This window comes from Anser cygnoides, chromosome 2 (assembly GCF_040182565.1).
Source record: "Anser cygnoides isolate HZ-2024a breed goose chromosome 2, Taihu_goose_T2T_genome, whole genome shotgun sequence".
In the NCBI taxonomy this organism is placed as follows: Eukaryota; Metazoa; Chordata; class Aves; order Anseriformes; family Anatidae; genus Anser; species Anser cygnoides.
The window spans coordinates 73,318,425-73,345,418 of NC_089874.1; the positions used below are offsets into that span (position 1 = coordinate 73,318,425).

Here is a 26,994-nt window from a genome sequence, read left to right on the forward strand (position 1 = left end):
GTTCCCAACATACTCAAGAAGTACAATAAAAAAGCATATATATATAAAAAAAAATCTCATTCCTCTCCAAAAAGCTTTCATTTAAAACCATTGTTATCAGTGGCAAGTCTCCTCAAGCCAGAATAAAAACATCCTGTGTTTTCTGCTTCTAGTAAACGTAAGATGTATGCAGAAGACTCCTAGGGGGATGTTTTTTTAATAGTCCAGAATACAAACTCCGGATTTAATGCTTTTTGGGTACAGAGCCTTCACTTGGGATGGAAAAAAAAAGGGGAAACTACAAAACACTGCTAGCCAATTCAAACATATTTACAGCCTTGTGTCACCCAGTCCCACAAGACAGCCCACCAGAAGAGACTGTGGACACTCTCTGTAGGAAACCTGGGTACAATTCCCTGGGAAGGAAAAGAAGGGGCATCTTGCACAGCATGCTAATCACAGGCCTAGCACAACAGAAACATACTGCTCTGACAGCTGAAACTGTCCACCTAATGTAATAAGGGAAAAATCACATCTGCACTTCTTCCTATCCTTACTGACCTAATGGCAGTTCTGTAGTCCTGAGATGCAGTTCATCAGGCCACACTTCTACGTCTACCTTACAGCAAAGTGTTTACTCACAGGTATGCAACTTCTAGTCTGTCAAAAAGAAATAATGAACAAGAATTAGGCAATATTTAGGTTGGAAGAATATGTTTTACACCATGTTTAACCCTCAGAGTAACTCCTATATTAGTTTTGTTATTTTATTCTTAAAACCCTATTAATGCTCAATTGGCTTAAATTACCCAAAATATGTAATCTAAGAAACCCATTTTAAAGCTGCAAGGCAGAGAAAATACAAGAACTGATAACACTCTACATGTTTTTAAATTCATTTCCTACCAAAATACAGATCTGAAGTGAATATGTGAATTTTCCATCATGTGAGACCACCTACATTCCATGTTTTGTATCACATGAGTTTCTGAAAGTCCTATTCATTTTCTGGAACATCTTTATACTACAGAGCATTTACTCTATGACTCTTGGAAACCAATTAAATCTATCATATTTCCAAATCCTCTTAAATGTTTAAATTACTTCAAATGAACTTCATCCCCCACAGGTATAAATTAATCATCTTATGTAAATAGCCTGACTGGACAGCCACTCCCAATTTTCATATTTTTACACAGAAATTATGCCTTTTCTCTGGGAACTATTCTGACTTTTGAAGAAGGACAGGCAATGTTACCTTATAAATCTTGAACCCGTTTTAAAAACCTATCTCATGACTCTACAAAACGTTACATATTTTTAATATGGAAAATATTTGCTTTCATTTGCTACTGAGCACGTTTTTATTTCCTATAGTTTTAAGGTACTAAATCTTAGGAGCACTTTGTTTAGGTACTGAATTTTACTACATGTAATTCTTACAGGCTTCTTGAAAGTGTACTAAAATACCTTCCCTTTCTGGACTATGTAAAGCAATGGAACAACTAAAGCCTAGATTTACAGATAAGAGAAATGAAAGCTATCTACAACAAAAATGTAAAACCCTCTAAACAGTTAGTAAATAAACTTCTTTTCTGTAAAACATTTTTGGTGTACTGTATATCAAACACAATATCAAACAATATCAAACACAATATCAAACACAAGTGAGTGTATAGCATAAAAATCTTACTGACATCATCTTAAGATTACCAGTTGTGACTCACAAGCAACACCAGTTAAATTCATACAAACTAGCATAAAAAAAACAACAATTAAACTTTTAAGTCAGTGATGGCTTATGTTGTAAGGTATAAAAAAAATTTCAAATATCTGATTTTGATTGATGCTACAATTAAAAAGAGCACAGACATGTGGGGATATTTACATTAAAGATGTTAAACTGCATTGCCCCATATATGTAACACTTGGGGCATTTGCTCACAGGTCACATGGGGTCTTAACTCTCCTTGAATTTCCATTTGTTAATCAACCATTCCTTTCTCCCCTGCCAAGTCTTTCTTGGCATCAGCTGAGAGTCTTCTTGATTTTTCACTCTCTCCATTAAAATCATAAACTCACTCAACTCTGCTCAGCATTTCATTGCACAAGGCCCTTCTCTGGGCTTGCAGAGGGTACCAACATACAGTTGAATAAAGCTAATTTTGCACCTGAGAAAAAATGAGGCTTCAGTGGTACATTTTTTCAAACTTACTGAAACCCCAGAGAACATAAGACCTGCCCAAAGTTATCTCACAGTCTTCTAATTGCCTTTTAATTATGGGACTTTTGACTAGATTCTCATGCATGATTCCACTGGAATTTGAGGATAAGCACAAACTTGAAGCTATCCAAGTGTTATCTGAACCTCCACGCTTCTTTGAATCCTTTTTTAAGGGGCAGTAAGCATGTGCATAGCCCAGTGAAAATTAAGTCATTCACATGCTCAAATGTCATGTTGCTTGACAACTTAAACCATGTGGTTTGGCTGCAAAGTGAGAGTTTCCTAGCAATAGCAAAGGCAGTGGGACACAATCTACAAATTCTAATGTCAAATAGATTTTCTCACTATTGTAAGTATAAGTGAAACCCTTGATTTTCTCTGCACATTACGAAGATAACAACTTGCAAAATCATCGTCCATGCTCAAAGTACCTAAAATTAGGTTTGCAGAAAATGGGCAAAGTTGTTTTCCTCTCTGAACTCCAATCCATGACTACAGCAATGTGAAGTAAAAAAATACTTTTAGCCGATTTGTGTATAAAAAAAAAAAAAAAGAAAATAGAAGGTGACAATCTCCTAAACCATTTCTCTTTTTAAAGGTATGCTCCATACAATACTGAGTATTCCTTGTTTCCTTTGCAACGTGAGCAATGGATACTCCCAAATTAAATTTGCCACTTTGTGGAATGAACCTAATAATGCAAAGGAATAGTTTCTTGAAGGAAGAAATTACCCTGTATATTTTTTTTGCCTTATGTGACATCCAGATTCATTCTGGACCTCTGCCTAGCGAATTCCTATAAAAATAACCTAAGTCAATTCAACAGTTCAAAGTTCGACGAAAAGCCTTCTATTGCCAATCCTTTTACCAAGTAAATTTCAGTACAATAAGGACAAATATATGGAGAAAATGAAGGGAAAGTGATCAGACTCATTTCCTCCATTATTTGTGTAAAGAAACTGTGCAGAACAGTTGATATTAACTTCAGCAGCACTACTGAGACTTAAAAGATTTGCCCCTAGAAAGATCCACTGACAGATGATGAAGCAGCAGTAGCACTGCAGAATAACAACAATTTACATTAAAAGCTGAATAAGTACTTGTTCAAAAAAAAAAATGTTCATTTCCCTTTTCAAGTACTTTTAGAACAGTCTTTTACCATCTGAATGGCATCTGTTTATTTAATTAGCTCAATTCTTCCTGCACGTCAGATTTCACTATACCAGTATCATCAGCACTGAATGTACAGTGCAAGACATGAAGTTTTAAAGAATATCTATTAATGGCTTAATAAAAGTACTCAGCAAAGCCAAAGGCTTTCTGATTGTAGAGGAAACAAAGCAAACACAAAAGCCCTACATAATGTAGAAAGCCACATGGCAGAAAAATTTCTGAGTATCACTCTGCAAAGTCAGTCCTCATTCTTGAAACGAGTCCTCATCCTCCCAAGAGCACTCCTCATGAATGCCAACAAGTTCCTATACATAGACATAAACACACACACAGAGTCATTCAGAAATTATCTCACAAGGAAGATGATTTTTCCAACTTGGGGAATGACAAAATTATTTTTTGCTGACAAAAAAAAAACTTTGACAAAAATCCCCAATTCAGAAATTACAGACTTCACAGGTTTGGGTAAAGGGGGCGCCTACATACAGAAGCGGAAAGTCTAGTGACTGCAGAATCCTCTTGCCCTTTCCAGCAACTAACAATTGTCCAGCTGTTTCATTACATTCTGAGTAAAAGCACTACATAACAAAGGTGCAAAAATATACTTTTTTGAACACTGAGTTGCAATGTTGAGAGTACCCATTTGAGAAATGGATTTTCAAACCACAGCAAGCAACTTGAAAGCAGACCACTAGCACCCCCAGCATAATACAAAACTTCTGCCTGCACACATGTACAGGGCTGCAAGACACTGTGGCCACTGCAACAGCAAAACAGGACTGGGGAACCCTATAGTTCAAGGCATCCTTGATGGACGAGACTCCCTAAACATAAGCATGAAATATATACTCTGTATTAGCAAAATGGTATTACATACTGCTATTAAACTGATTTGAAGATTAAAGAGTTCCCACAACAAAAGCCAAATACCAAGAATTTTGCCTCTTCCAATACCTTATTTTTACTCACTTGGTAATTTCACCAAACTACGGAAATCAGATTTTGACAGTTAGCAAGGTAAGTACATTTACAGCTATTTCTTAGAAGCCACTTCAGCATGTAAGCTGCCAGCACTTACATTAACTATTATATATGATATTAACCTTTTAGACACTGCACATCCTGAGGTAGATTCATAGAGTCATATACTTCTACTTTATTCCATTCTTTATTTGTCCCTACATACGCTAGGCCTAATTCATCATCAGAATATGCCAATAAAACAGCACTGAAGACAATCAGGCTTCAACACTCATAGCAACCATTTGTTTCAGTCACGATGGATTCCTCCTGACAGTCAGGTCATCCTGGGGTTTGATTGCATGCAACGCGTCCTAGGAATGAGACCTACTGCAAGGGTCTGCATCTGAGGTGGTGTGAAATATGAGATTTGCCTTTGTTTTCTCCTAATGCAAAGGGAAGAGACAAACCTGCAGCCTTTTTCCTGGCATATGTCCACAGCAGACGGCGATGAGACCCTCAGACCTGAGAGGAGATACACCTGCTGGCCCAGGCATCACAGGCCCAGACCACATAGAGGTGTTTCCTTACTCGAGAGCTGCTGGGAATCACAGAAGGGTTGAGGTGGGAAGGGACCTCTGGAGCTCATCTGGTCCAACCCCCTGCTCAAGCAGGGCCATCCAGAGCAGGCTGCCCAGGACCACGAAGCCTGCCTTCACCTCAGGAAGTCCCAGCCTCACAGAAACACCAGAAAAGACCCAGATCTGTTCTCTAGAAACAGCTTTGGAGTACTGGCCACATCTAGCCCCCAAGCATGCTGGCGTGGGGCTCCTCAGCCCTACTCCCTCTTGTGGGCGCTGCACACTGTGGGACCAGCTGCAGGACTGGAGCAGTCCCACACCACGGGCTGGGGAATGTGGGGATGCCAGACTGTGTTTGGGAAGGTGCAAGGGCTCTCTTCACCTGGTGCTGAATACCTGCATCAGTAGCTTGAGAATACAGGGAAAGGGTAATTTTTTTCAGATCTTCAACTTTCTCAGGCAAGAAAGCTTTGAGGTGTATTTGTCCAAGACAGAATTAATTAAATATTTGTCTGAGGCATGTTAAGAAATGTATGTTCCTTAGTTCACATAAAGCAAATAATTAATATTATTGGAATGGAAGAAGTCTGGATCAAAGCCTGGATTGAAGCTTACCGTTCTAAGCTCTGTATATACACAGAGTCCTCAACTCAAACAGCACAGAACCAAAGAGAAATGAGTGAAAATAAGAGAGACATTTCACAGAAAGCTTCTTTGTGCTTTTTCTTCTGTTTTGGCAAAATAAAGATGATCCTAAAAACATTTTGTGCCCTAAATTCTTAAATCTGACAACAAAGCAAAGCCATATTAACAACAAAGCCTGGGGACACCAACTACCGACACAGTACAACAAGCACATGCTAACTACTAGAAATACTTAATTATAATAAAACAGATCACAATAACTCAAAAAAAAGGAAGATAATACAAACACCTTTTTTGCCACTTCAAAAATCATATGCCACCATATTCCATGCACAAAATTTTCAGAAGAAAATCATAAAGGGTTTGTCAGACCAAAAGCACATGTACTTTTCCTTCTCAAGATCATATACGTTCATTAAATAAGCTAGAAGGCTGTAATACCCAAAACAATCTGCTCCATTCACTAAAGATACTGCCTTTGTTTAGTCTACTCCATTAATTTTAAATGTATAATATGCTTTGCAGGAAAAAGTGTATAACATTAGGTTTCTGTATTTTTAAACAAATTCAAATTTCCATCCAAATGCAACTGTACATGCCACAAAATGAAAATTGACCATTAGCTGATAAATAAGAAATGTAACAAGCATTATTTTATAAAATAAAAATGTATAAATATTAAGAAACTGATTAAATTTGTGTTAGGTTCTGTAACTGCTTAAAAGTACATAATATAGTCTTATGTTGAGCAAAATTAATGCTAACTTTAGCATAACAGACTACAGCTATTTACCAAACAATTTCTTTCAGTTTTTGCCAACCAGTGAGAACCAGACATTTTCAAGAAAATAACAGAGAAATTACACAAGATTGCCTATTCATTTAAAAGAATCTATTTTTAATTACGACTTAAATCAGTTCAGTTCACTGGTGTCCTGTTTTGCTCCCACTGATCTGCAAGCTTCCCCTTCCATGAGCAAAATGAATGTTGCTAAGTTTCACACTGATGGGTAGGGAGCTGCTAGCTCACATAAATGATTTCTCATGTGCATCAAAGGCAGGCATTTATGAGTGCTTTCCTAACAATCTCCTCATGATGTTCTCAGGAAAAACTGATTATTCTCTAAAGGTGGTAGTCTGGAATAGACTTCCCACTCTCAATTAACCTGAGCTGCTTCCAGCTAATGAAGTGGAAGGGAGAAAAAAATGACACGATATATCACACTTCTTTTAGCATACTGCCTTATTTATATTCAGTATATTCACCCCCATTTTAAGGTGAAGATTTGATCAACATATAGTAAATCTAAATCCAATGAATGGCATTATTGTATTTGAAGTGTCTAAATTAAAAGCGTATTTACAAAAATAATAGGCAAATTACATCAAAAAAGGCAACTGTAATCTAAAGGTCTTGTTAAGATAAGTTTAGCTGAAGACAGATGTGGCAGAAAACTTCTATCTTGAAGAAGGTCAAGAACAAGGACCTGAGAAACTACAAGCCACTCAGCTTCACCTCGAACCCTGGGAAGGTGGTGGATCTCGGAAACCATTTCAACACAAGTGAAGGACAAAAAGGTGATTAGGAGCTGTTAGCATGGATTTATGAAGGGGAAATCACATTTGATAAATCTGATAGCTTTCTGTGAAGATACTACTGGCTTGACGGATGAGAGGAAAGCAGTAGATCTGTTTCATCTTGACTGTAGTAAGGCTTTTGACACTGTCTTCTGTAACATCCTCATAAACGAACAGATGAAGTACAGGCTAAAAATGTGTACAGCAAGGTGGTCTGAAAACTGGCTGAACAGCCAGGCTAAAAGTGTTGCAATCACCTACACAAAAGTCCAGATGGAGGCCAGTCACCAGCAGTGCGGCCCAGAGGTCAATGCAGGCTCCAGTACTGTCCAACATCTTCATTCATGACCTAGATGATGGGATAGAGTGCACCCTCAGAAAGTTCACAGGTACAAAACTGGACAGAGCAGTGATACACCAGATGAATGTGCTGTCATTCAGATGGATGACAACAGGCTGGAAAAATGGGCTGACAAGAACCTCAAAGTTCAACAAAGAAACGAGCAAAATCTTGCACCTGTGGAGAAACAATGCCATGCATCATTATGTACTGGGGTCTGAAGAGCTGGAAAGCAATTCTGCAGAAAAGAACCTGGGGATCCAGATGGAAAACAACTTGGCCGTAAGTCAGTAATATGCTCTTGCAGCAAAGAAGGCCAACAGTACCCTGGCTGGCATTAGGAAGATGGTTGACAGTAGGTCAAAGGAAGTGATCCTTCCCCTCAACTCAGTACTAGTAAGACCACACACACCAGGAGTAGTGTCCATCTATGGGCTTGGCAGTGAAGGCCAGCAAAGGGCCACAAAGATGATTACCAGACTGCAGTATCTCACATATGAGGAGAGGCTGAGAGAACTGGGCATATTCAGCCTCAAAGGGGATCTTACTGATGTGCATAAATACCTGATGGGAAGATGTAAATAAGATGGAGCCCTCAGTGGTATTCAGCAATCAGAGAAGAGGCGATGGGCACAAACTGGACTACAAGAAATTCCATTTAAGCCTAAAGAAAAAAAAATATGGTGAGGGTGGTCAAGCACTGGCACAGACTGCAGATTCTCCATTCTTGGAGATCCTCAAAATCTAACTAGGACAACAACCTGAGCAACCTGCTCTAGTCAACCCTGCTTTGAGCTCTAGACAAACTCCAGGGGTCCCGTCCAACCTCATTGACTCTATGGTTCTGCATGTATACCTGTACCCATCAAACCAAGATAAGATTTGTGAAAGCAGAGGTATTGTATAGCCATTTATTGCACTCCTTCACTGAGGATGGAGTATAGTACACTAAAAAACAGACATATATAGGAAAGATTATTGAAAATCATCTGGAAACTATAGTCAGTCATAATGTAAGTCCTGCAGGACTTCTCAGCTAGTGGTGGCAAAAGGTGGGATGATGCAATGGCAGTTGAAGCTTGGTTTTGTTACTCTGACATTAGGACTCATGGGGACTGGAAACACTAAATGCTCATTTCATTTTTCTAAAGGGAACACTTGTAAGAGTTTGGCAGTGTCGTATGCTTTCTCTCATAGCGTGCAGCCTCACAAGCACAAGATGTTGCCTTCTACTCGAGATTCACTAACAACCTAAATGGCAGCCTGTGTACTATCTTATAAACTGTTCACTTTCTTTGAAAATACGGCAATAATGATGAGATAATCAGGGTACAATCTCTTTTTGTTGCCTTTATTTGTAATACTGCATGGTTAACTTTAAGCCTGTGCAATGACAGCATGTTTAGCATACTCCACAGAACACAAATCAGCATGCCCTCACTACAAAATAGTGATTAAAGAGGCAATGCTGCACGTTTTATGTCCTGCAGAACATTTTAAAATATTTTGCAATTTTCAAGGGAAAGGACGGCTACTCAAAGTCTGTCCTTTCAGTATTTATAAAAGTATTTTAGGACTTTTGTTTTCAACGACAAACATAGAGAAGAACAAACAGTAACAATGAATTCCATTCTTACATATGGCAAACCAAAAATATTCTTGCAATGGCACTTCATTTCTGCCAGCAGACATTTGTGAGCGATAGATTGCATTGTTGTTTCAAACAACAAAACAGGTGCAACTACTTGCCCATCACAGAAATAAATTTAAAAAATCTCTGAAGGACTCTGTTCATTCCACTCTACCAGCAAGCAGATGCAGTAACTTTTAGCTGTGCTAAGAAAAGGAAACTGTGGAGCTCTGAAACCACATCCTGCCTTTGAGAAACACAGGCACGCAACCCAAAGAAAAGCAAAGTCAAAACCTACGTAATCCCCATCGGAGATGGGTTCCATAGAAATACTCTGCTTTACGCTGACAACTCCTTATGGAGTAACGTGCTACAGTATATGTTTTAAATAAAGGATAACAGACCATTTTCTTCATGACTGTATTTGATTTCCTCATCTAAGTGTTTAAATCTACACACTGGCTCAAACACCACCTACAATTATGCCAACACTTCATCAAAAATAACATTATATAAAAAAAAAAATCACATCTATCCTAACTCATAGTTAGGAGAAACTCAACATGCTTGTATCCCCCAACACCATCTAGAGGGTGTTCACAGACAGTGCAGGGTGGCGTGAGTAAGAAGGGATGGAGGCAACACCATTTGAAAAGGAGAGGAAAAGTCTTCATTAACTTCCCCCAAAATTCCTGCAGCATATGAAACACTTTCTACTTTATCTTCTTTTTAACCTACTCTATCTCCCCTATATATCTATTACACATTTTTCCAATGCCCTACTTAACTGTGTTTTTCATATTCTTTTCCCCTATTTTGCCAATGTTCCAAAACTGTATTTAGTTCTAGAACTTCCCCATGTTTCATTCTTTTCAGCCTTTCAATCCAAATGTGGCATGCTCAATAATCCCTTTTCTTCCCTCTCAAGACAACAAGCTTGTACACAGCCACAGATAGGCATATGTGAGCTCACTCTCCTCCACAACCCTTCTCCTACTCTTTGTAAACATCCTACCTTCTCTGACCATAGCCTTTAAGTCTTTCGTATTTATTCATAGCAAAGTCTTTTCCTTCTCCTCTAGTCTTTCCCTAGTCTCTAGTTCCCCATCTGTAAATTGCTGTTTGATCTGACAGTAACCCAGCAAAGCATTTATACTTTCCAATGGTTCCATAATGCGTGAAACTAAACACCTCTTCAACGTCTTCAGCAGATCAAAGCAGAATAGCGAGTATCCTGAAGAACCGAAGTGTTTCTTCTGTAAACTAAATACGAGATTTTTTCAATTTTTTCACAGGTCAGGTGCCCTGTGATCCAATAGTATCCAAAGATTTAATCCTTCTGTTTTTTGGGGGGCCTCGGATTAACCTGAAATGCATACCACATGCGTGACCAACCAGAATAAGTATTATTTTGTTACATCTACTTTCCAGCGTCATGATACTTATCACTATTTATTGCAGTAGCCTGCATGCTGATTCTGCTTAATAATTGTTCTTCCTTTTATTTAGGAACCTATTAAAAATCCACAAGCAGCTAGTAATCTCATCAGAAGTATTAAGAAAACAGAATGAGTTTTCGTGTTTAAATACTACCCATATCTAATGAGCAGGTTACAATTTCTTCACCTCACACACGGCAGGAACAATAGCTGTAATGCTTTAATCCTTCAAGTTAATTGAAAATCTCACAAGCCTTTATCTACACACCATAAACTTTAATAGAAGTGTCTTCTATCCTAATTCACAGGTTTAAGCAGCTGTGCGCATGTGTAACTTGTACTAACTACTTCAAAGAGCTTGTAAAGTTTCAGACGGGACAACAAGTGCTAACACACTGGTACAAAACATTTAAAAAAAAAAGAAAAAAAGGAAATATCAGCTTTTTTTTGTTTGTTTGTTTGTTTATGCTTAGAAAGGAAGAGGAACTTGTTTGTTTGTGGTATTTGAGAAAAAAAAAATCATTTTCTTCCACTGAAGATACTTTATCTTGTAATATTTTAATATTAATATATAATATTTATATTTATATACTTATATTTATATATTTTATAATATACTAATTATATTTTATTTATTTATATATTTATAATATAATAATATTTTTAATATATAAAAATATTTTAAAAAATGATTATAGGTTAGGGATAGGAAAATTGGCCCTCCTCCCAGTTCTGGGAACAAAGTCAAAAATTAAAGGAGAGGTCTCTGTGAATTCCTTCTCTTTCATTAACGAATTTTTATAGAGCATCTCATATCTCTTGGCTTTCTACATAAAGCCTTCAGCTTTTGAAATGGGATGATGAAGCAGAAACTGAACTTTCGTTTTATTTTAATTTTCTAAGCATACAAGAAGAAACATAGAAACGTTAATTAGTAATTTCCCAAGCCCAGAAAGCAAATAAAAAGTCTCGAAGTTAATTATTTTTAAAATGTCATTATTTCCAAACACTTGTAAGTTTGTAAGGCTGTAATACTTCATTGAAACAGGGCCTTGAAGGTTAAACAAACAGTAACAAAGGTGATTGGCAACTGCAAGTACCAACATGAAGACTTTGTTTCAAATAATAAAAAAATAAATCATGGCTTGAAACTAGCAGTGGGTAATTTAAGTACCTTTACCACACATGAACTAAAGAGCAAGCCCTGACAATAGGAAGAACAATTTGTTTACTTTTCTTGCAAATGAAGCATGTATAATTTGTAATCTTGATTGGAATATATGGAAGCACTCTGGTCACTTTCAACAACTGTGAGGAAAGAAGAAAAGATGAGAAAAGCCCCAGACACCCATACTGTGAGCCAAAGGACGTATCTGGAAAGGAAGAACACTAGTTGGGTAGAGCTAGGGGAGAGAGCAAGGACAGGACAGAGTAGTTCCCTAACAGTTTATCCACATGCCTTGATTTGGGATAGATATAATCTAGGAGTTGGTAACTAATTTGCTGCAGGGGATAATCACTCGTGTAAATGCCATTTGTATGCATGTGTATATATATACATGTGTGCACATGCACACACACAGATACATATGTGTATATAATTTGTTTGTAAGAGCCGATATTCATTTATGTTCTTTTCAAACTGACTGAGGAACTCTATTATCCGATTTCTCTTTTTCTTTGAAATTACCTGGGAACATATGTGATTTAATTTCCATTAACTTAGGTCTTTAAATTGAGGCTGAATATCTCTCTGAAAGATGTGCCCTGCCCTGGCCATATATTACTGTACAGAACATATGAAATCCCTCTGACTGTCCTGCTCACGTTGACAATCTAAACAATAAAACACTCCTTCCTATTTTCATATCAGTAATGGCTGAACTTTATTTGATATTAAAAACAAAAACATATATTTTAAGGAGCTATAGAACTGAAGGTTCATGTGCATTGCCCTCTATTTACCTCCTCTTCAGATGACCTTCCTTAAGTAATCATGTGGTGGTTGTTTTGTTTTGTTTTTAATTATTATTTTCATCTCTCCTTCTGAAAAAAGATGAAAAAAGTTTTATTAAAAGATCTCTCACATTAGCATGCCATCCCCTCTCTACCATGCAGCACTTCTTCTGTAGATCATAATTTCAGTATCTCAGTCCTTTATAAGAGTAAAAGACAGAACACTGACCTACGGGTCAGATGTTTCATGTAGCTGTGCTGGTTTAACTGACAGTAGGATTGAGCCCAACCACTTAAAAAAGCACCAAGTAGAACATCAGCAGTAAAGAGGAACACTTCAAACATAAATAAAGATGTGTAACAGCAGCAAGAGAACTGACAGAATCTCTTTCAAATTTGCCTCAATTGAGGCAAATGCGCAAGCTTTACCCAAAAAACGCCCTCTTAAAAATGCTCACTCATACCATTTTGGTGAACGCCTACACTTTCACCGTATTGTTTACACTTTCTTTTTTTTTTACACTTTTTTTTTTTCCCTAAATTGTTAAATAAGTGACTGTAGGAATTCCTCGCTATTATCAGCCTTGATTTAATGCAATAATTCATTAGATATGCCTTGCATTAGATACATTAGGCCACGTGTGCTGTGGTTTAAAATGTACATGTTATTTTTCACCACCTTGGGGTCTACAAGGCCAATCTTCTTTCAAAATAAGGCCTATTTTATATCTGCTAAGCAGGTTTCTCCACATGTTTAAGTTGGAATAGAAAATCAACTGTGAGAAATGCAGTAGGATGAGGAGCACAACTGTTCATCAGCTGTAAAACTCATTTAGCTGTTTTTTGCATAAAAATCTAAATGTTCTTTACTGATTCATACTGTGACTGTATTGGTGTCTCATTTCAGAGGTCAGTGGAAAGCCACATTCTTATATCAGCAGTATACGATGGACTTGAGACAGGGGACTTAAGCTAGCGAAATAAAAACAATTTGAATTCCAGTGATGAAAACATACAGGTATCCCTCAAGCAGTTCTGTCTGACACAGATGGAATACATATCACTGCTTACTCATCCAGATCATCAATGTTAAAATCCAGATACTCAAGCTGACTCCCTTTTGTATAGAAATCCCTCCTGAAGACATCAACACCTTTTTTGTACTGACACTTGGAGGGGAAAAATCATTGAGGTCAAACTAAATTCAACTGTGTTGACATGGTTCCCCATCATAAATGACAAATGACTGCATCGTCACTTCAGTCTGTTTCCTGTAGTTTAAAGCTCAATATCACAGAAATGCAAAGTCACCAAACAGAATAATTATACAGAGAAAAAAATCAGTCACTAGGAGTTCAAAGCCATGGATAAAACATGTCATTCACCAGAGGCAAACTGGTCTGCAGAAAAGTTGCAAGAGCACAGGAAGAACTCTATAAAAATGAAAATATTAGTAAATATTTATAAATTTCACTCTTGATTACCCAGTAGGTATTACACTGTGGTTTACATCAGATCTCAGTGGTATTGAGCCACTGCTGATTGAACTGATTATGATAATCTATTACGAGTATAAATCCCAGGATAGATATTATACTACCACTCAGAAAAATAAAGTAAAATATAAAACCAAATACCACCACCACCACCAAAAAGATCTGTAGAATTTCATTGTTTACCTCCTAAAATCTATCATTTATCTTGAGTCTTTCTGCATCACTGACAATGGCTACTTATTAAAACAGCAAAGCAGGAGCTGCAAAAAGACGTGCTGATAGTACAGTGTGTAGAAAGGAAAGGTGGAAAAGATATTCTAGACATCTGCAAGAAAAAAAAATAAAAAACATTTCTGCTGTTCTCCAGTAAACATAATCAAGACAGGGGAATTGGAACTGAAACTCAAAGCACATATTCTTTATAGTACTACCACTAGGCAGCAAGATTAGGAATATCAGTGCTCCCAAACCTTAAGTGCAACATGAAAAAAAATCTTAATAACTAAGAAGTAACAAACAAGTAACTGAGTTCAGTATGACCAAATGTCTCCATTTTTCCTACACCTGTGGCCACACAAGATGTACAGAAACATTTCAAGTTCTGTTCAAGTTAAGGTGTTCACCTATATTGACTTTTCTTCTAGTGTTTCCTATAACAATTTTAGTAACGTATTAGACAAACAAAAAAAATGCAATCACAAATAGAAACCTGGGAACATGGCCCAATTTATATACACTAAAATGCAGATACTGCTGGTGCTCCAAACAGATAGGGAAGCCAAGCTTTTGCTGAAGCTGCTTAGGGGTACTGAGTGAGTTCAACTCTTTCACCAAAGCAGGTTTGCACACACCAGACAACAGCTCCTCGCAGTGTGAGAAGACCCACTGATTTCAGCAGGATCTGCCAACAGCCTCAGCCTAGCTCTGCAGGGGAGAGTGCTGGAGACTTCCCACTTGCTCTGCCTACCCATGGATACACAGAAGCAGCTTTACCCACAAAGGAGTGAGAACGAGGATGAGTTTGAAAGAAGGAAAGCATAGGAATGCATAGGGAAACAGAGCTCTCAAACACTGACCTGGCCCTTCAACCAGAGCAGCTGTTCAGTCTTATAACATGTATATGCCTTATGGCGACCCCATTCTCAAATCCAACCAAGTGATAAAAACCACGTACATTCAAGAGACTTGCTAAGGGCTCAGTTATGATGATGAAAATACGCAAGTGAGGAGACTTCAACATGAACAATGAGTAAGTGTGGAAAAGAAGCTACTGGTCTACTCCAGACACGCTTGCTTACAATACTGAGAAAGGTGTTGGTTAGTCCTACACAGTTAGCTCTAACAGAGTCTAGACAGTCTCATACACTTGCAATAAGAGGTTTTCCATTTTAGAAGCACATTCCTAATCTCATCTTTTCAAGTAAGAAATAAAATGTATTTTAATGTAGATAAAGTTTGTGTTTCAACCGCTTGTGTGTGAAAAATCTCTACTCTTCTTCTCTGCTGGGTCCTGCTCTTGAGTCACAACCCGACACGGCAATATAGGCTTGGGGAGGAGTAGCTGGCAAGTTGCCTGGCAGAAAAGGACCTGTGGATGCTGGTTGACAGCCAGCTGAACATGAGCCAGCAGTGTGCCCAGGTGGCAAAGAAGGCCAACGGCATCCTGGCCTGCATCAGAAGTAGTGTGGCCAGCAGGACCAGGCAGGTGATTGTCCTCTCATATGCGGCACTGGTGAGGCCGCACTTCAAGTACTATGTTCAGCTTTGGGTCCCTCACTACCAGAAGGGTATTGAGTACACAGAAAAGAGCAACAAAGCTGGTGAAAGGACTAGAAAATATTTGTGAAGAGCAGCTGAGGGAACTGAGGTTTAGTTTGGAAAAAATAGGCTCAGGGGAGACCTAATTGCTCTCTACAGCTACCTGAAAGGAGGCTTCAGTGAGGAGGATGTCAGTCTCTTTTCTCAGGTGACAAGTGATAGGATGCAAAGAAATGGTCTCAAGTTATGCCAGGGGAAGTTTAGACGGGATATGAGGGAGAATTTCTTCACTGAGAGGGTGGTCAAGCATTGGAATGGGCTACACAGGGAATGGTGGAGTCCCCATCCCTGAGGTATGTAAAAGATGTGCAGACATGTAAGCACTAAGAGACATGGTTTAGTGGTGTGACTCAGCAGGTCCAGTTGATTGGACTTGGTGACTTTGAAGATCTTTTCAATCTAGATGATCCTCTGCAAGATGGTGGATTCTCGCTTGTGCTTAATTCTTTTAATATTTCAACATTAAAAATAAGAAAACTGCCATATTAATAATGAAAAGTGGTAGAATAGTCCACTAAGTACAAGGACAATTTGATGTTACATGCATTAATTCATAAGGACAGGCTGCTGAAAATTAAACTCACAAGCTGGCTAAAGAGAAGATATTTGCGCAATGCTAGGCAAACATGCAAAGTCTTTGCATCAGCTCCTATTGAAGATTCCTTGGTGAATTTAGAATGGAGAACAACCAAAAACAGAAGTAAAAAAAATCCAGCAGATGCCTCTAAATGAGGGGAACAGACACAGGTGACTAACTAGTCTGAGAGGAATAAAAATAAAATGGGAGCAGTGCCACAGCATTATTTTTTTGTTGAGCCACCTGGAGAGGTAGCAGGTTTATTGATGAATGCCAGAAATGAGCAGTGCCCATCTGCTCACCCTAATAAATATCCTTCACTAGAAAAAAAATATATAAAAGAATACAATTCCCTCAGCACTACTCGCATGCTTTCAGCGGACCTGTTTGTTTAAAATATTTGGCTCTTACATGTCTTTACAACTACTTGCCCTGAACACAGTAATTCTTTAAGGTGACCCTTGGAAGCACATGGCAAGTCAGTAGCTTTAAGAATTCATGGCAACAGAAAGGTCCAATAACTTCCTTTTATATAAGCAAAAGCACTATAATCATCACTGCCTTCAAAATGCCTTTAAGATATTGCTGGCCAACTCATTGGATGGATGACAAAGCCCTAAGCAGGAGGGGCAGTTCAGAGTTCAAAACGTTTCTGTTCCTATGGAGATGACAGTATCTGAAAGCCTCTCCTTCCACAAAGAAGTATAAGAACAAGAGTATAAGCTCAGTTTACCTCCTCTGCTGGCCTCAGTGAACGGTTACGGGTACCATCGTTTAGTTAATTCTAAATGTGGATGAGAAAGGAGGTTAGAGCCGGCAGACAGTGCAATGAGCCATACTCAGGTCTCTCATAAAGCACCACTACACAAAGAAACAGAATGAAAAAGAAAACAAAGCATACTGGTTTGTTTGACTTCATGAGTTTGAAAGTAAAACGGCTCTTTATTAGCACTAACCTTTATCAGCTGCCAGATATCATTTTTACTAGAACAATGAATGAAGGCATTAGAATTTGGAACAGAAATCCAAACTTTCCAAGACTGAGATATTTTCAAGCTGACCTTTTGATTCAGAGCTATATTTATTTTTTATATATGACATATGCAGATGAAAAAAATAACTGTTTTGTTTGACATCATCAATTATACCACCTCAATAAAAGCAATTCAATCACATAAAACTATCTGGGTTCATACAGTTATCCAGAACAAGGCAGACCTCTATACATTCACAACTGTCTTTGACATCCAAAGTTATCATATTACTTTAATTTCCTTTACACTAACTCTTGTGCATAAACGTTTGGTACTACCTTTTGACTTCCATATAGCAAAAATACGACAGAATTAAGCTTAAAATATGCTTACATAAACATGTATGAAGAGAAAGGAATATACAACAGAAATAATTTTTGACAAAATACAAAACCACAAAATCTGAGCAAAGATGTGCCTATGCAAGACAGAGTTCTGTAAAAAGCCCATGTGTACGAAGGACAGTGTTGTCTCAGTAGTTATTAGAACAGATTTTTAAGAACTTCCCAACAGTGTGCTTAAAAACCACCAACACTAAAATGAAGCAAACAGATACTGCACTGGGTGCAACAGAAAAGTTATGTACCACTGAAAGTTTATTTGTCTAATTTAATAACCATGATTAATTTAATACTCAGGATACCTATTTCTTCATATTAAAGTTATTTTGATTGCATGAATTCTTTTAAACATGGTTGCCTTCTAAATTTTGTATCTCAACAAGAGCTACAAGAAGTCTGGCCATCCCTGGGGCTGAAGTGTGACACCTCGTTCTTTAAACCTCAAGCACCTTAACCAAATTGCAAAATTTGGCTCTTCCAGCTGAAGCACAGCAGACAACACTGTAGCCAGCATTAAACGGTGGCTAAACACACAAATTATTTCCACTGTTTTGTATTCCCTGCTTTAGCATCAACCCACAATTATGTAACGACAAAAAAAAAAGGCTAATGTTATTTCTTTCATGCATGAACTGCCCCCCACCTTTTGAAATAACCTGGTTTAAGAGTGACAATTGTCAGATATAATGCCAAACATAAAACTCTGTTTAAATCCAAATGAAAAAGACTTCCACTAAAGCCAATGCGCTCCTGAGGTAGGTTACAGATTTTACAGGTTACACGGCATCCCCCTTCTAGTCCAATAGAAACATCTGTGTTTTTTTTTTTTCTTTTAATAAATATATTTGAAACATTTGGAGCAAAGCCTGCATTCACTAAGAACTTTCATGCAAACCAAGCATCCTTAATTTTTAATGCTAACTGTAAAAATGCATCAGGAGAAAAGTTGAAGTTATTATAATGTTAATCATCCAATATGTTAGTAGCAAAACACCTCTTCTCTCCACTCCTTTTGTTTACTGTATCTTATTTTTAATCATTTGTGTTTCAGTATGATATGAGTACGTTACATTGCTATGGGAGACGGATCTTGCCCACACTACAGGAAAGAACAGAGGTAGCTAGCGCACACAGCCAAATAATTTCTTATTTCTAAAAGGCCTTGGACGGGGCTTTGCATGCGCTGTCCGAAGACTCTCATAACTTTGAGAACAGTCCAACCCCAAAATTATTTAAAGATATATTTTCTCATTTTACCAAGCATTAAATTGTTCATACTGTAAAAAGGAAAAAAGCACACCCATAACTGATATCAGTGACCTATAGTTACGGTCCATTAAGACAATTTAATACTATATTACAATGATCTTATGAGGACAGGAGTAATCCCAGGGCAGGGCATCCTGCCTCTAGTGTGCATAACGCTCTTAATTTATGTAGCAAGAAATTGTAATCACCTAAGCAGATATATTCCTAAATTCCAACCTTCAGAAAGATTTCACTTGCCTAAAAACCTGCTACAGAAAAATCTTGAAGTTTCAGCATTTTCTTCAAAAAGCAGCGTGCATGACAGTAACAAAACTTGATATAATTCTCTAGGTCTTAATTTTAAACTGTATTTTAGTTTTCTAATCTGTCTTACATTCACATTTGTTAAATACAGCTAGCTGGTAAGAATTTCCCTGCACAGGCCTGAAAATATTCCAGCATTTTAGAGTTTGGGCTGGAAAAATCTTTCATGGAAGTAACAGTTCTATTTCCTTCAGTGGAAGTAGGTTCAGTCTCTAACACATTACGATTTCTCTTAAAGATGAAATTTCACTCTACATAGTGACCATAAATTTATCCTGCTTTGTTCAACAGATCTGTTTCCTGAATGTACTCAGAATTATTCAGTAGCTGTTCATCATGAGGCAAAAGCAGTTTTTCATCCCTTTCCTTTCCATCCAGGTTACCAGATTCCACAATTGTTGGCGCCTGCCTCCCTGAAAATAAAGAACTTACTAACTAGCCCAACCATAACAGATATACTTCTGGAAACCGTCATTTCACAGAAGTACAGCAACCAAAAGGATCCATTCCCCCTTAAATATCTGAAACAAAGCCTGAAGGACCAGTAGTTTGAAAAAGGCATTACTTTCTCATAAAGAGAACTTATACAGTTGAGAATCAATGGCACGATAACTACAGAAACTCAATTTTATTGTGTACCATTGAATTCTTTTAATAAGCTTATGTTGGCTTATTTCTACTCATAAACAGGCACTGTGTGGGTAATAGCTTTAAAAGTACAAATTTACCTGCTTAAAAAGATTTCTCCCTGAGAGAATGGACATCTGAAGTGGAATTATTTTAGCCACATTTGAAGAACAAATTAAATGCATTATATCTTTGCTGATGCTGACACTGGTAATTTCAGCTTCTACTCTACCTCAGTAAAACTTAGTCTATGACAACACTCCTAATGATGGCAAAGTCCAACCAGATTAGTATTGGACAGGTAAACTCTGTTCTCTGTCCAGAAAACAACTTGTGTCAGATGAATCATCATTTTTAAGCTGTTTTGAGCATCCACTCTAAGCGTATGAATCTATGTAATTATTTGGCCTTATCATAGTATGCTAGGGAGAGTTTTGTTTAAATAATTATGCTGGTTTTCCTGGCTGGCTTGGACAATAAGGAAACTTTTATGAGCAAAGCAAACAAATGAGCAAATGCTCCTTGTGGTACATAGTAGACGAAAGTTTTTAGCTACCCAGATAACCTTAATTATTTTCAGCAAATAAGTCATCTGGGTAAAGTTGCTCATTGTAGTAAAGGTTCTTCATTCCTCTGTTGAGCTAAATTCGTCTTGGAGCACTCAGCTTTTCATTGAGAAAATATACAGCCTATTTTTTTCCTTGCAGCAATCGAAAAGAGAACAAAGGCACGTATATAAATATTCACTTCTGAACCTAGTATCTGTTTCTATAACATCTACAGAAACCAAGAAAAGGAGGTTTTCAGGTTTTCATGCCACTTGCAAGACACCCTGTTGCTACCAAGAAATGGCAGGAAGCGTCCAGAGCTGCAATGGTCAGTCCAAACAGAGCCTTTGTACCTGGATATTTACAATCAACCTTCAAAAATTATTTATTACCCTTCATAAGAAGAGATGATGATGACTAGAAAACCCAAAGATCATAGCAGTCATGCATGACTGCATGACATAGCAGTCATTAGTGCTGGTGCACATTCCCCAGGTTGTACTTTATTTGTGTCCAGGATCAACAGAGAACACAGACCTCTTCCCTCAAGAATTCCACAAACAGCTTTCTACAGAAAGAATGCTTCACATATCTCTGTTAATGCTGTGGCTCCCTATGAGGATAAAAGCTAGAGAGTCCAGTTCCAAATTCAAATCACAGCTTATAAATATTAAAAAGTGCTGGCTGGGCAGGCCATCAGAAGGGAAGCCTATTAGCAATCATCTGTAGGAAATATCACTATGGTTTTCTACAAAATTTGTATAGCACCTGGTGATGAGATCTTTATTAAACATCATCAGTGATGCTCTGAGCAGATAAAGTTTGACAGCTGCAAATCTTAGGTACTCCACAGTATTATATTTAAGAGTGAAATAAAATACAGCACCATTTCAGAATGTAAATATATTACCTAGTAGGCTTGGCAGAACAGCATCTTGAAGGAGAGCCAGTAAACATACTACTACTTTGTTGTCTTATTTTTTATAAAACATCTCTTATTTCAAGCAATGGAATTCAATTTTAAATGACTAGCTTTTTCAGAAAAATCAAATTGCTTTGAATATTTCCAGTAACAGAGCAAGGTCACCTAGGTTCAGATTCTTGCTTGACCATGCACACCTAAGGCATTATCTCCTAAAGGCAGGTTGTTTAGTTGCAGTGGGGTATGTCTGTGTGTTTCTGTGTGTATACACAAGGGAAATGCATTCTTTTTCGTCAAACCATTTCAAATTACATGGAAGATTTTTTTATTTTTTTTTTTTTTATGTACTATGGTGCTCAAACAATCAAATTGGCTTGCTCACTGTAGTACAAACTGTCCAAGTATACGTCGGAATATTGCTACTGCTCCAAAAACCTTTAACAGAAGCAATGGGAAAGGAATACAGAAAATACAGTGATAGTTACCTTTCTCCATAACCTTTTGGAACTGCAGTAATTTCCCCTGGAATGGGAAAAACAGGTATGTTGAATTCTCAAAAGCATGATCCAGATACAAACAGCCCAATGGTGTGGCAACTGAAATTCTCCTCATTGTCCCTGTTGCTCTCAGCATACAAAAACTTGTTTAAAATCTCACTTTTAAGTCCTCCAGAGAATTAACACATCTGTTCTGATAAGGGTCTATCTCCCACATCTTAACTTCTCCTGATGGTTACAGTCTTCTGCAGTGCAAAACTGCCCACCAGGAAAGCAAAGCCTAATGACAGCAAGATACAGACAGTCAGAGCTGGGCTTATAGGGAAGACAGAACTTAACTTCTCCTAAAGGTAACAGTCTTCAGGATCTGACTCCTTTAGAACTGAATACAAGCTTTACTTCTGTAAGTCACAGACTTACAGAATCATAGAATAATTTAGGTTCAGAAGACACCACCAGCGGCAGTCTAATGCAATACGCTGTCCAAAGCACATCCAATTAACAGAGGCTGCTAAAGGTCATCTAGTTGGGTTTGAATGCCTTCAGAGATGAGTTTCCACAATTTCTCTGGGCAACATAATTGTATCTATTTGGAATGTAATGCTCTCCCCCATGAGTTCGCTTGCTAACACAAAACCAAACCTATACTTAATGCATATTTTCCAAGACTATACATGCTTAACTTGGGGAAGAATGAAAGCTACGTAAGTATCTTGACAAGTCACACAAAGAGAAATCTCACATTTATAAATTCACTTCTCAGGTGTTACAAACCTGTTTTTACTATCTTCCTTGTCTATGCCTGACTTGAAGTGTTCGATATACTACAAATGCCCTACCTTTTCTTTCTGTCTAGCTACCAACATAACATACTGATGGACTTTGCAACTCTACAAGGTGAAGATGGTAAAATTTCCCCGCTGACGAGCTGCTTATCCAGAGTACTGAGGAAAAAAAAATAATATATATATATATATATGCTGGAAGAATAAACTGTGATTTCTACAGTAAAACAAACCACCAGAATTTAAAAAAAAAAAAGTGAAGATGAATGGATTTTATGGACTTCTATTTGCAAAATTATGTTTCTTAATTTTGGGTTTATTTTCCAAACACCTAGAATATTTGTACTTCAGAATTTAATTGTAGCAAGGAATTTAAAATCACAAAATAAGAACAGTTTTCATTAAAAAATAATTAATTTAAGGTCTCACATATTACCAACGGAGATGTTCATTTGAGGAGGAAAGTTGATACATTTATGACAAGCTATTGTGTCCTTTTCCAGATGATGGCAACACACTGACGGCTTTAAAAGATGTAGACGTGTCAGTTTAAGGTTTATTGTTTAAGAAGCCTTCTCCCTCTGCAGCAATCTAACAGCTTATGTTTATTTTTCCCAGTCTTGGAGATCATTAGCAAATGTTGTGATTTCACAGAAACTATAATGTCTTCTGTTTTAAGCCCTCCCCTATAGACATACACTATTCTTCTAAACAGAAGCTTACATGTTGTCTTTCAGACTTTTTCATAAAGCATGCCTTCTCAGTTCTTTAAAAATATTTCAGACAGCACTATTCTCTTTTCCATTTATGTACCATGTGTCAGCCAATGGAAGATAATTCACCCTCAGTAGCTTAGAGTAAGCTTTTTTTGCAAGCAGCAGAACCAGCAAAACTTTATCTCCTCTGGGTCTGGAAGCAAAGCTTTTTTGCAGTTTCAGTGATAAGGAACAAATTCACCCCATTACCTCTGCTTTATCTGAGATATTAATAGAGGTGGTGTCCTTTATTCAGCCTTTTTTTCTCCTCAACCTACACATGTAACTTGTTGTCTTTTGAAATCTAGATACCCTTTGTGAAATTTGACTGAAAAGCAGAAAAAGGACTGACATCAGATGTACACATACCGTCTCGTAGCCTTCACTTCCTTTGGAATCTACATTTTAAAACTGTAATTTTTAAGAATAACATTAAATTCAACCCAACAGCGTCTTCAAAAATGACTGCAAAACAAAGCACCCAGCCACAGCATAAGTGAAAGTAGCACTCTTGTTCTCAAAAATGACACAGCTTCAGTCTATTCTCACTGGTAAAGGTCATTGCTAAAGAACGCACAGCAAATCCGCCACTCTGGGGGCAGATTACACTCACATACCATCTATTTCACTTCTTCAGATATCATTCATCCAGGATACTCACTGCTTTCACTGGGCTGGAACACGTTTAAGTGTGAACAGATTGATCAGCATTCAGAAATCTGAAACAAGCTGCCATTGAATTATACTTGAGCCAGAGAGGGTTTACTAGAGAGACTTCATAGAGTCAATCCATATACGCACACAGTGGCTGTGTAGCACATAAACTGCATGGTTCTCTGTGGGTGATCCTGGGTAGATGCATGCAAGTCACTGCTTTCCAAAGATTCTCTTTTTTGAAGTGTTGGGAGATATGACAGCAACGATGACAATTTTTTGAAACAGTAGACTATACAGGAAGAGTAAGCTATGAAAGAGCCAGAGAAGTCAACTAACTGACATTTTCAAACACAAGAAACCAAATCCTAATCAGTAGAAAACTACTCTCTAATTACATCTTCAAAAATCTTGCAGCAGTCATCAAACAGCAGGTTTTTGACAGAACCTGAAACTGAAGTTTTCCCAGCATATACAACAATATCCTGATCATTTACCTGTAACGTTTAAAGATATAACAAGCAAGATATACATATCTTGCTTCCTGATTTATTAAACAATATTTTTCTATGCTTTTATTCCCATGTGACACCACAACAGGAGAACAAAAATATATGACTTCCCTACTATTTCTTAGATTCGCACTGTAGAATTGAAGTTCTCCTTCTAAAAAAAGTTATCAATTTTTTGAGACAAAGGCTTACCTAGGTCTCTTCTCAAACACAAATGCAGAATTAGCAATACGAGCTCATCGATCAGCAGCTAGAAATAAAAAAAAACACCTTAGATCACCTACTCCATTCCTTCTCCCAGGTCTGGATCATTCCCTAAAGCACACATATTTTTGTACCCTAAAATCATTGTATATGATAAACATTCACTTATCAGTGTGGTGTGAGCATGTTATGCTTATTTATGAAGGCAATGTCTGCCTCAAAAGTGGCATATGCTCTGTTGCAGACAGTACATAAGCTCTTTTTTCTTGTAAAGCAGCAAGAACCACATAAAATCCCAGTATCTTGCTGGTATACTACTTAATGTTGCTTCAGTAATTTTTAAATGCCCCCGTGAAAAAAATTGGGGCTCCTTTTAATATTTTCTGACTGATGCAGACCTCATTTTTTAGGCTCATTTTCATGACAGGGATACAGCTATAACATCAGAGAATCCCTATTTATCAGGCTGTGAACTGGGTGTAAACTATAGGAAATGCAAGTAAATCCAAGTGACAGATTCATGGCTAGTTACACAACTGCTAAACTGAGAAAGGATACAAGCTAACACTCTACTGTCTACCTTGGTATTTATACCTGCACTTCCTACTTACACTCCTAATACTTAGAAAGCCTGCTAGCTTTCATAAACTCTTAGACTGTAAATCATTCAGACTCACAATAGTATCTGCCAATATTTGCAAAGCAAATACAAGACTGATCCGCATGGAATCTCCACATTCAGTGTAAATACACACAACCAGTTCCCAACACCTTTCCTTGAAACAAACGGTATCTTAACTTCAGGAACTGCTGCAGCAAAGGCATAGGGACAGCTGACATAATAAGGCGCAACACAGCACAAAATATTATGATACAAATCTGGTTGATGGCTAAGGACGAACATTTGGCCATTTTCAACTATGACTGAGCAATGGTTTGGCCTACAAACCTGACGTAAACTTGGCTTTACACAGAGAGGTTTCCTCTGGTTAACCCTGAAACTTGCATAACATGTAAAGGTGCCTCCCAGCATGAAGCTGCACTTTACATGATTTTAACAAACAAAAAGACAGCATGATAAGCGATACCCTCAACATGAACATATAAAGATGTTAGTGCACAACTAAACGTTAGACATTAAAAAATTTTTTACTCTCCGGCAAATTCAACCTATAGCAGTAAAATGTCTAGCTTTTGTATCGAGGTCCAGTGTGAAGAAAGCCAACCATCAGTATTTCTACACTTGCCATATCATAGATACACAAATACATTGGTTTATACCATCTCAGTAGGTAAGACACTAGAAAAGCCAACATACCAAAATTTCCCCAAGCTTGCTACTAATTAGATCATATGCATACAGGTTCAATCCAAGGATGATCAAAGCCAGTGAAAAAAAATCCCATTTAATTCAATGAGCTGTGGATCAGTTCCAGGCAGCTAGCTGCTACCCCATCCTCTTTCTTCTTTATCAAAAGCACTCTGACAGTGTGAAAGTGAAGAGGACTCCATGAGTCTACAGATTTTGTATTTTCCCTCAGAGCTGAATTTTAAGTGAATCATTTCATAGTTGACTATGTTACATACAATTAAATAATCTTTTTCATAAAGCTGTATTAGAGGCTACTGCAGGTTTTGAGGGAAAACAGACTATTATTGTTACATCAATAGTTCTAAAAGATTTCAGCTAGATCTTTCACAGACAGGTTTACACTCGTTATAAATTTATGTACCACATTGTTCACCACTGCAGCAACATATTGCAGAATCCGAGCATGGGAAATGTCAGTCCAATGTACTTGAAATAGAGCACTAAATTTATAAGGCTTCCTAAGATTAAAAGAACAACAATCTGTAGTAATTTAAAGTCAAAGAATGAACATTCAGATCAAATAACTGCCTATTTTTAATTAAATTTCAAATGCAATGTAATGACTGTTGGACCACTTCAGCCAATTGGGCATTACTAAACACATATATGAAACCTATCGGAATAACCTTTGATTCAGTTCTTGATAACAATGTTTTTTCACATACTATTTTTCACTAGGTGACTCTATTAAAAATGAAATCATTTAATTTCAGCACCTCAAAACTCATCTCCCAGTGCTACACAGATGTTTAATTCAGTCCCTTGGTACTTGGGG

The 26,994-nt window shown here is 37.5% G+C and overlaps 1 protein-coding gene across 20 annotated transcripts in view; it reads right to left on the reverse strand.

The window, feature by feature from the left end:
- The window catches only part of FARS2 (phenylalanyl-tRNA synthetase 2, mitochondrial), a 249,018-nt gene that overhangs the window by 211,412 nt on the left and 10,612 nt on the right, over positions 1-26,994 (reverse strand). For 7 of the 20 annotated variants that reach the window (XR_010829431.1, XR_010829432.1, XM_066992476.1 and 4 more), the window contains 2 exons: positions 8,045-8,144; positions 7,402-7,657 (listed from right to left, as the gene is read on the reverse strand). The exons of 6 other annotated variants lie outside the window; for them this stretch is intronic. Coding sequence is in view for 8 of the 14 variants with exons in the window: in XM_066992476.1 (XP_066848577.1) it covers positions 7,402-7,482 (81 nt within the window). In the remaining 6 variants the exon portion in view is untranslated. Of the gene's footprint in view, positions 1-540; positions 640-7,401; positions 7,658-8,044; positions 8,145-12,514; positions 12,596-24,835; positions 24,894-26,994 lie in introns of those variants that run through there. 7 more of the 20 variants (XM_066992471.1, XM_066992474.1, XM_066992473.1 and 4 more) reach the window with 7 other exon arrangements.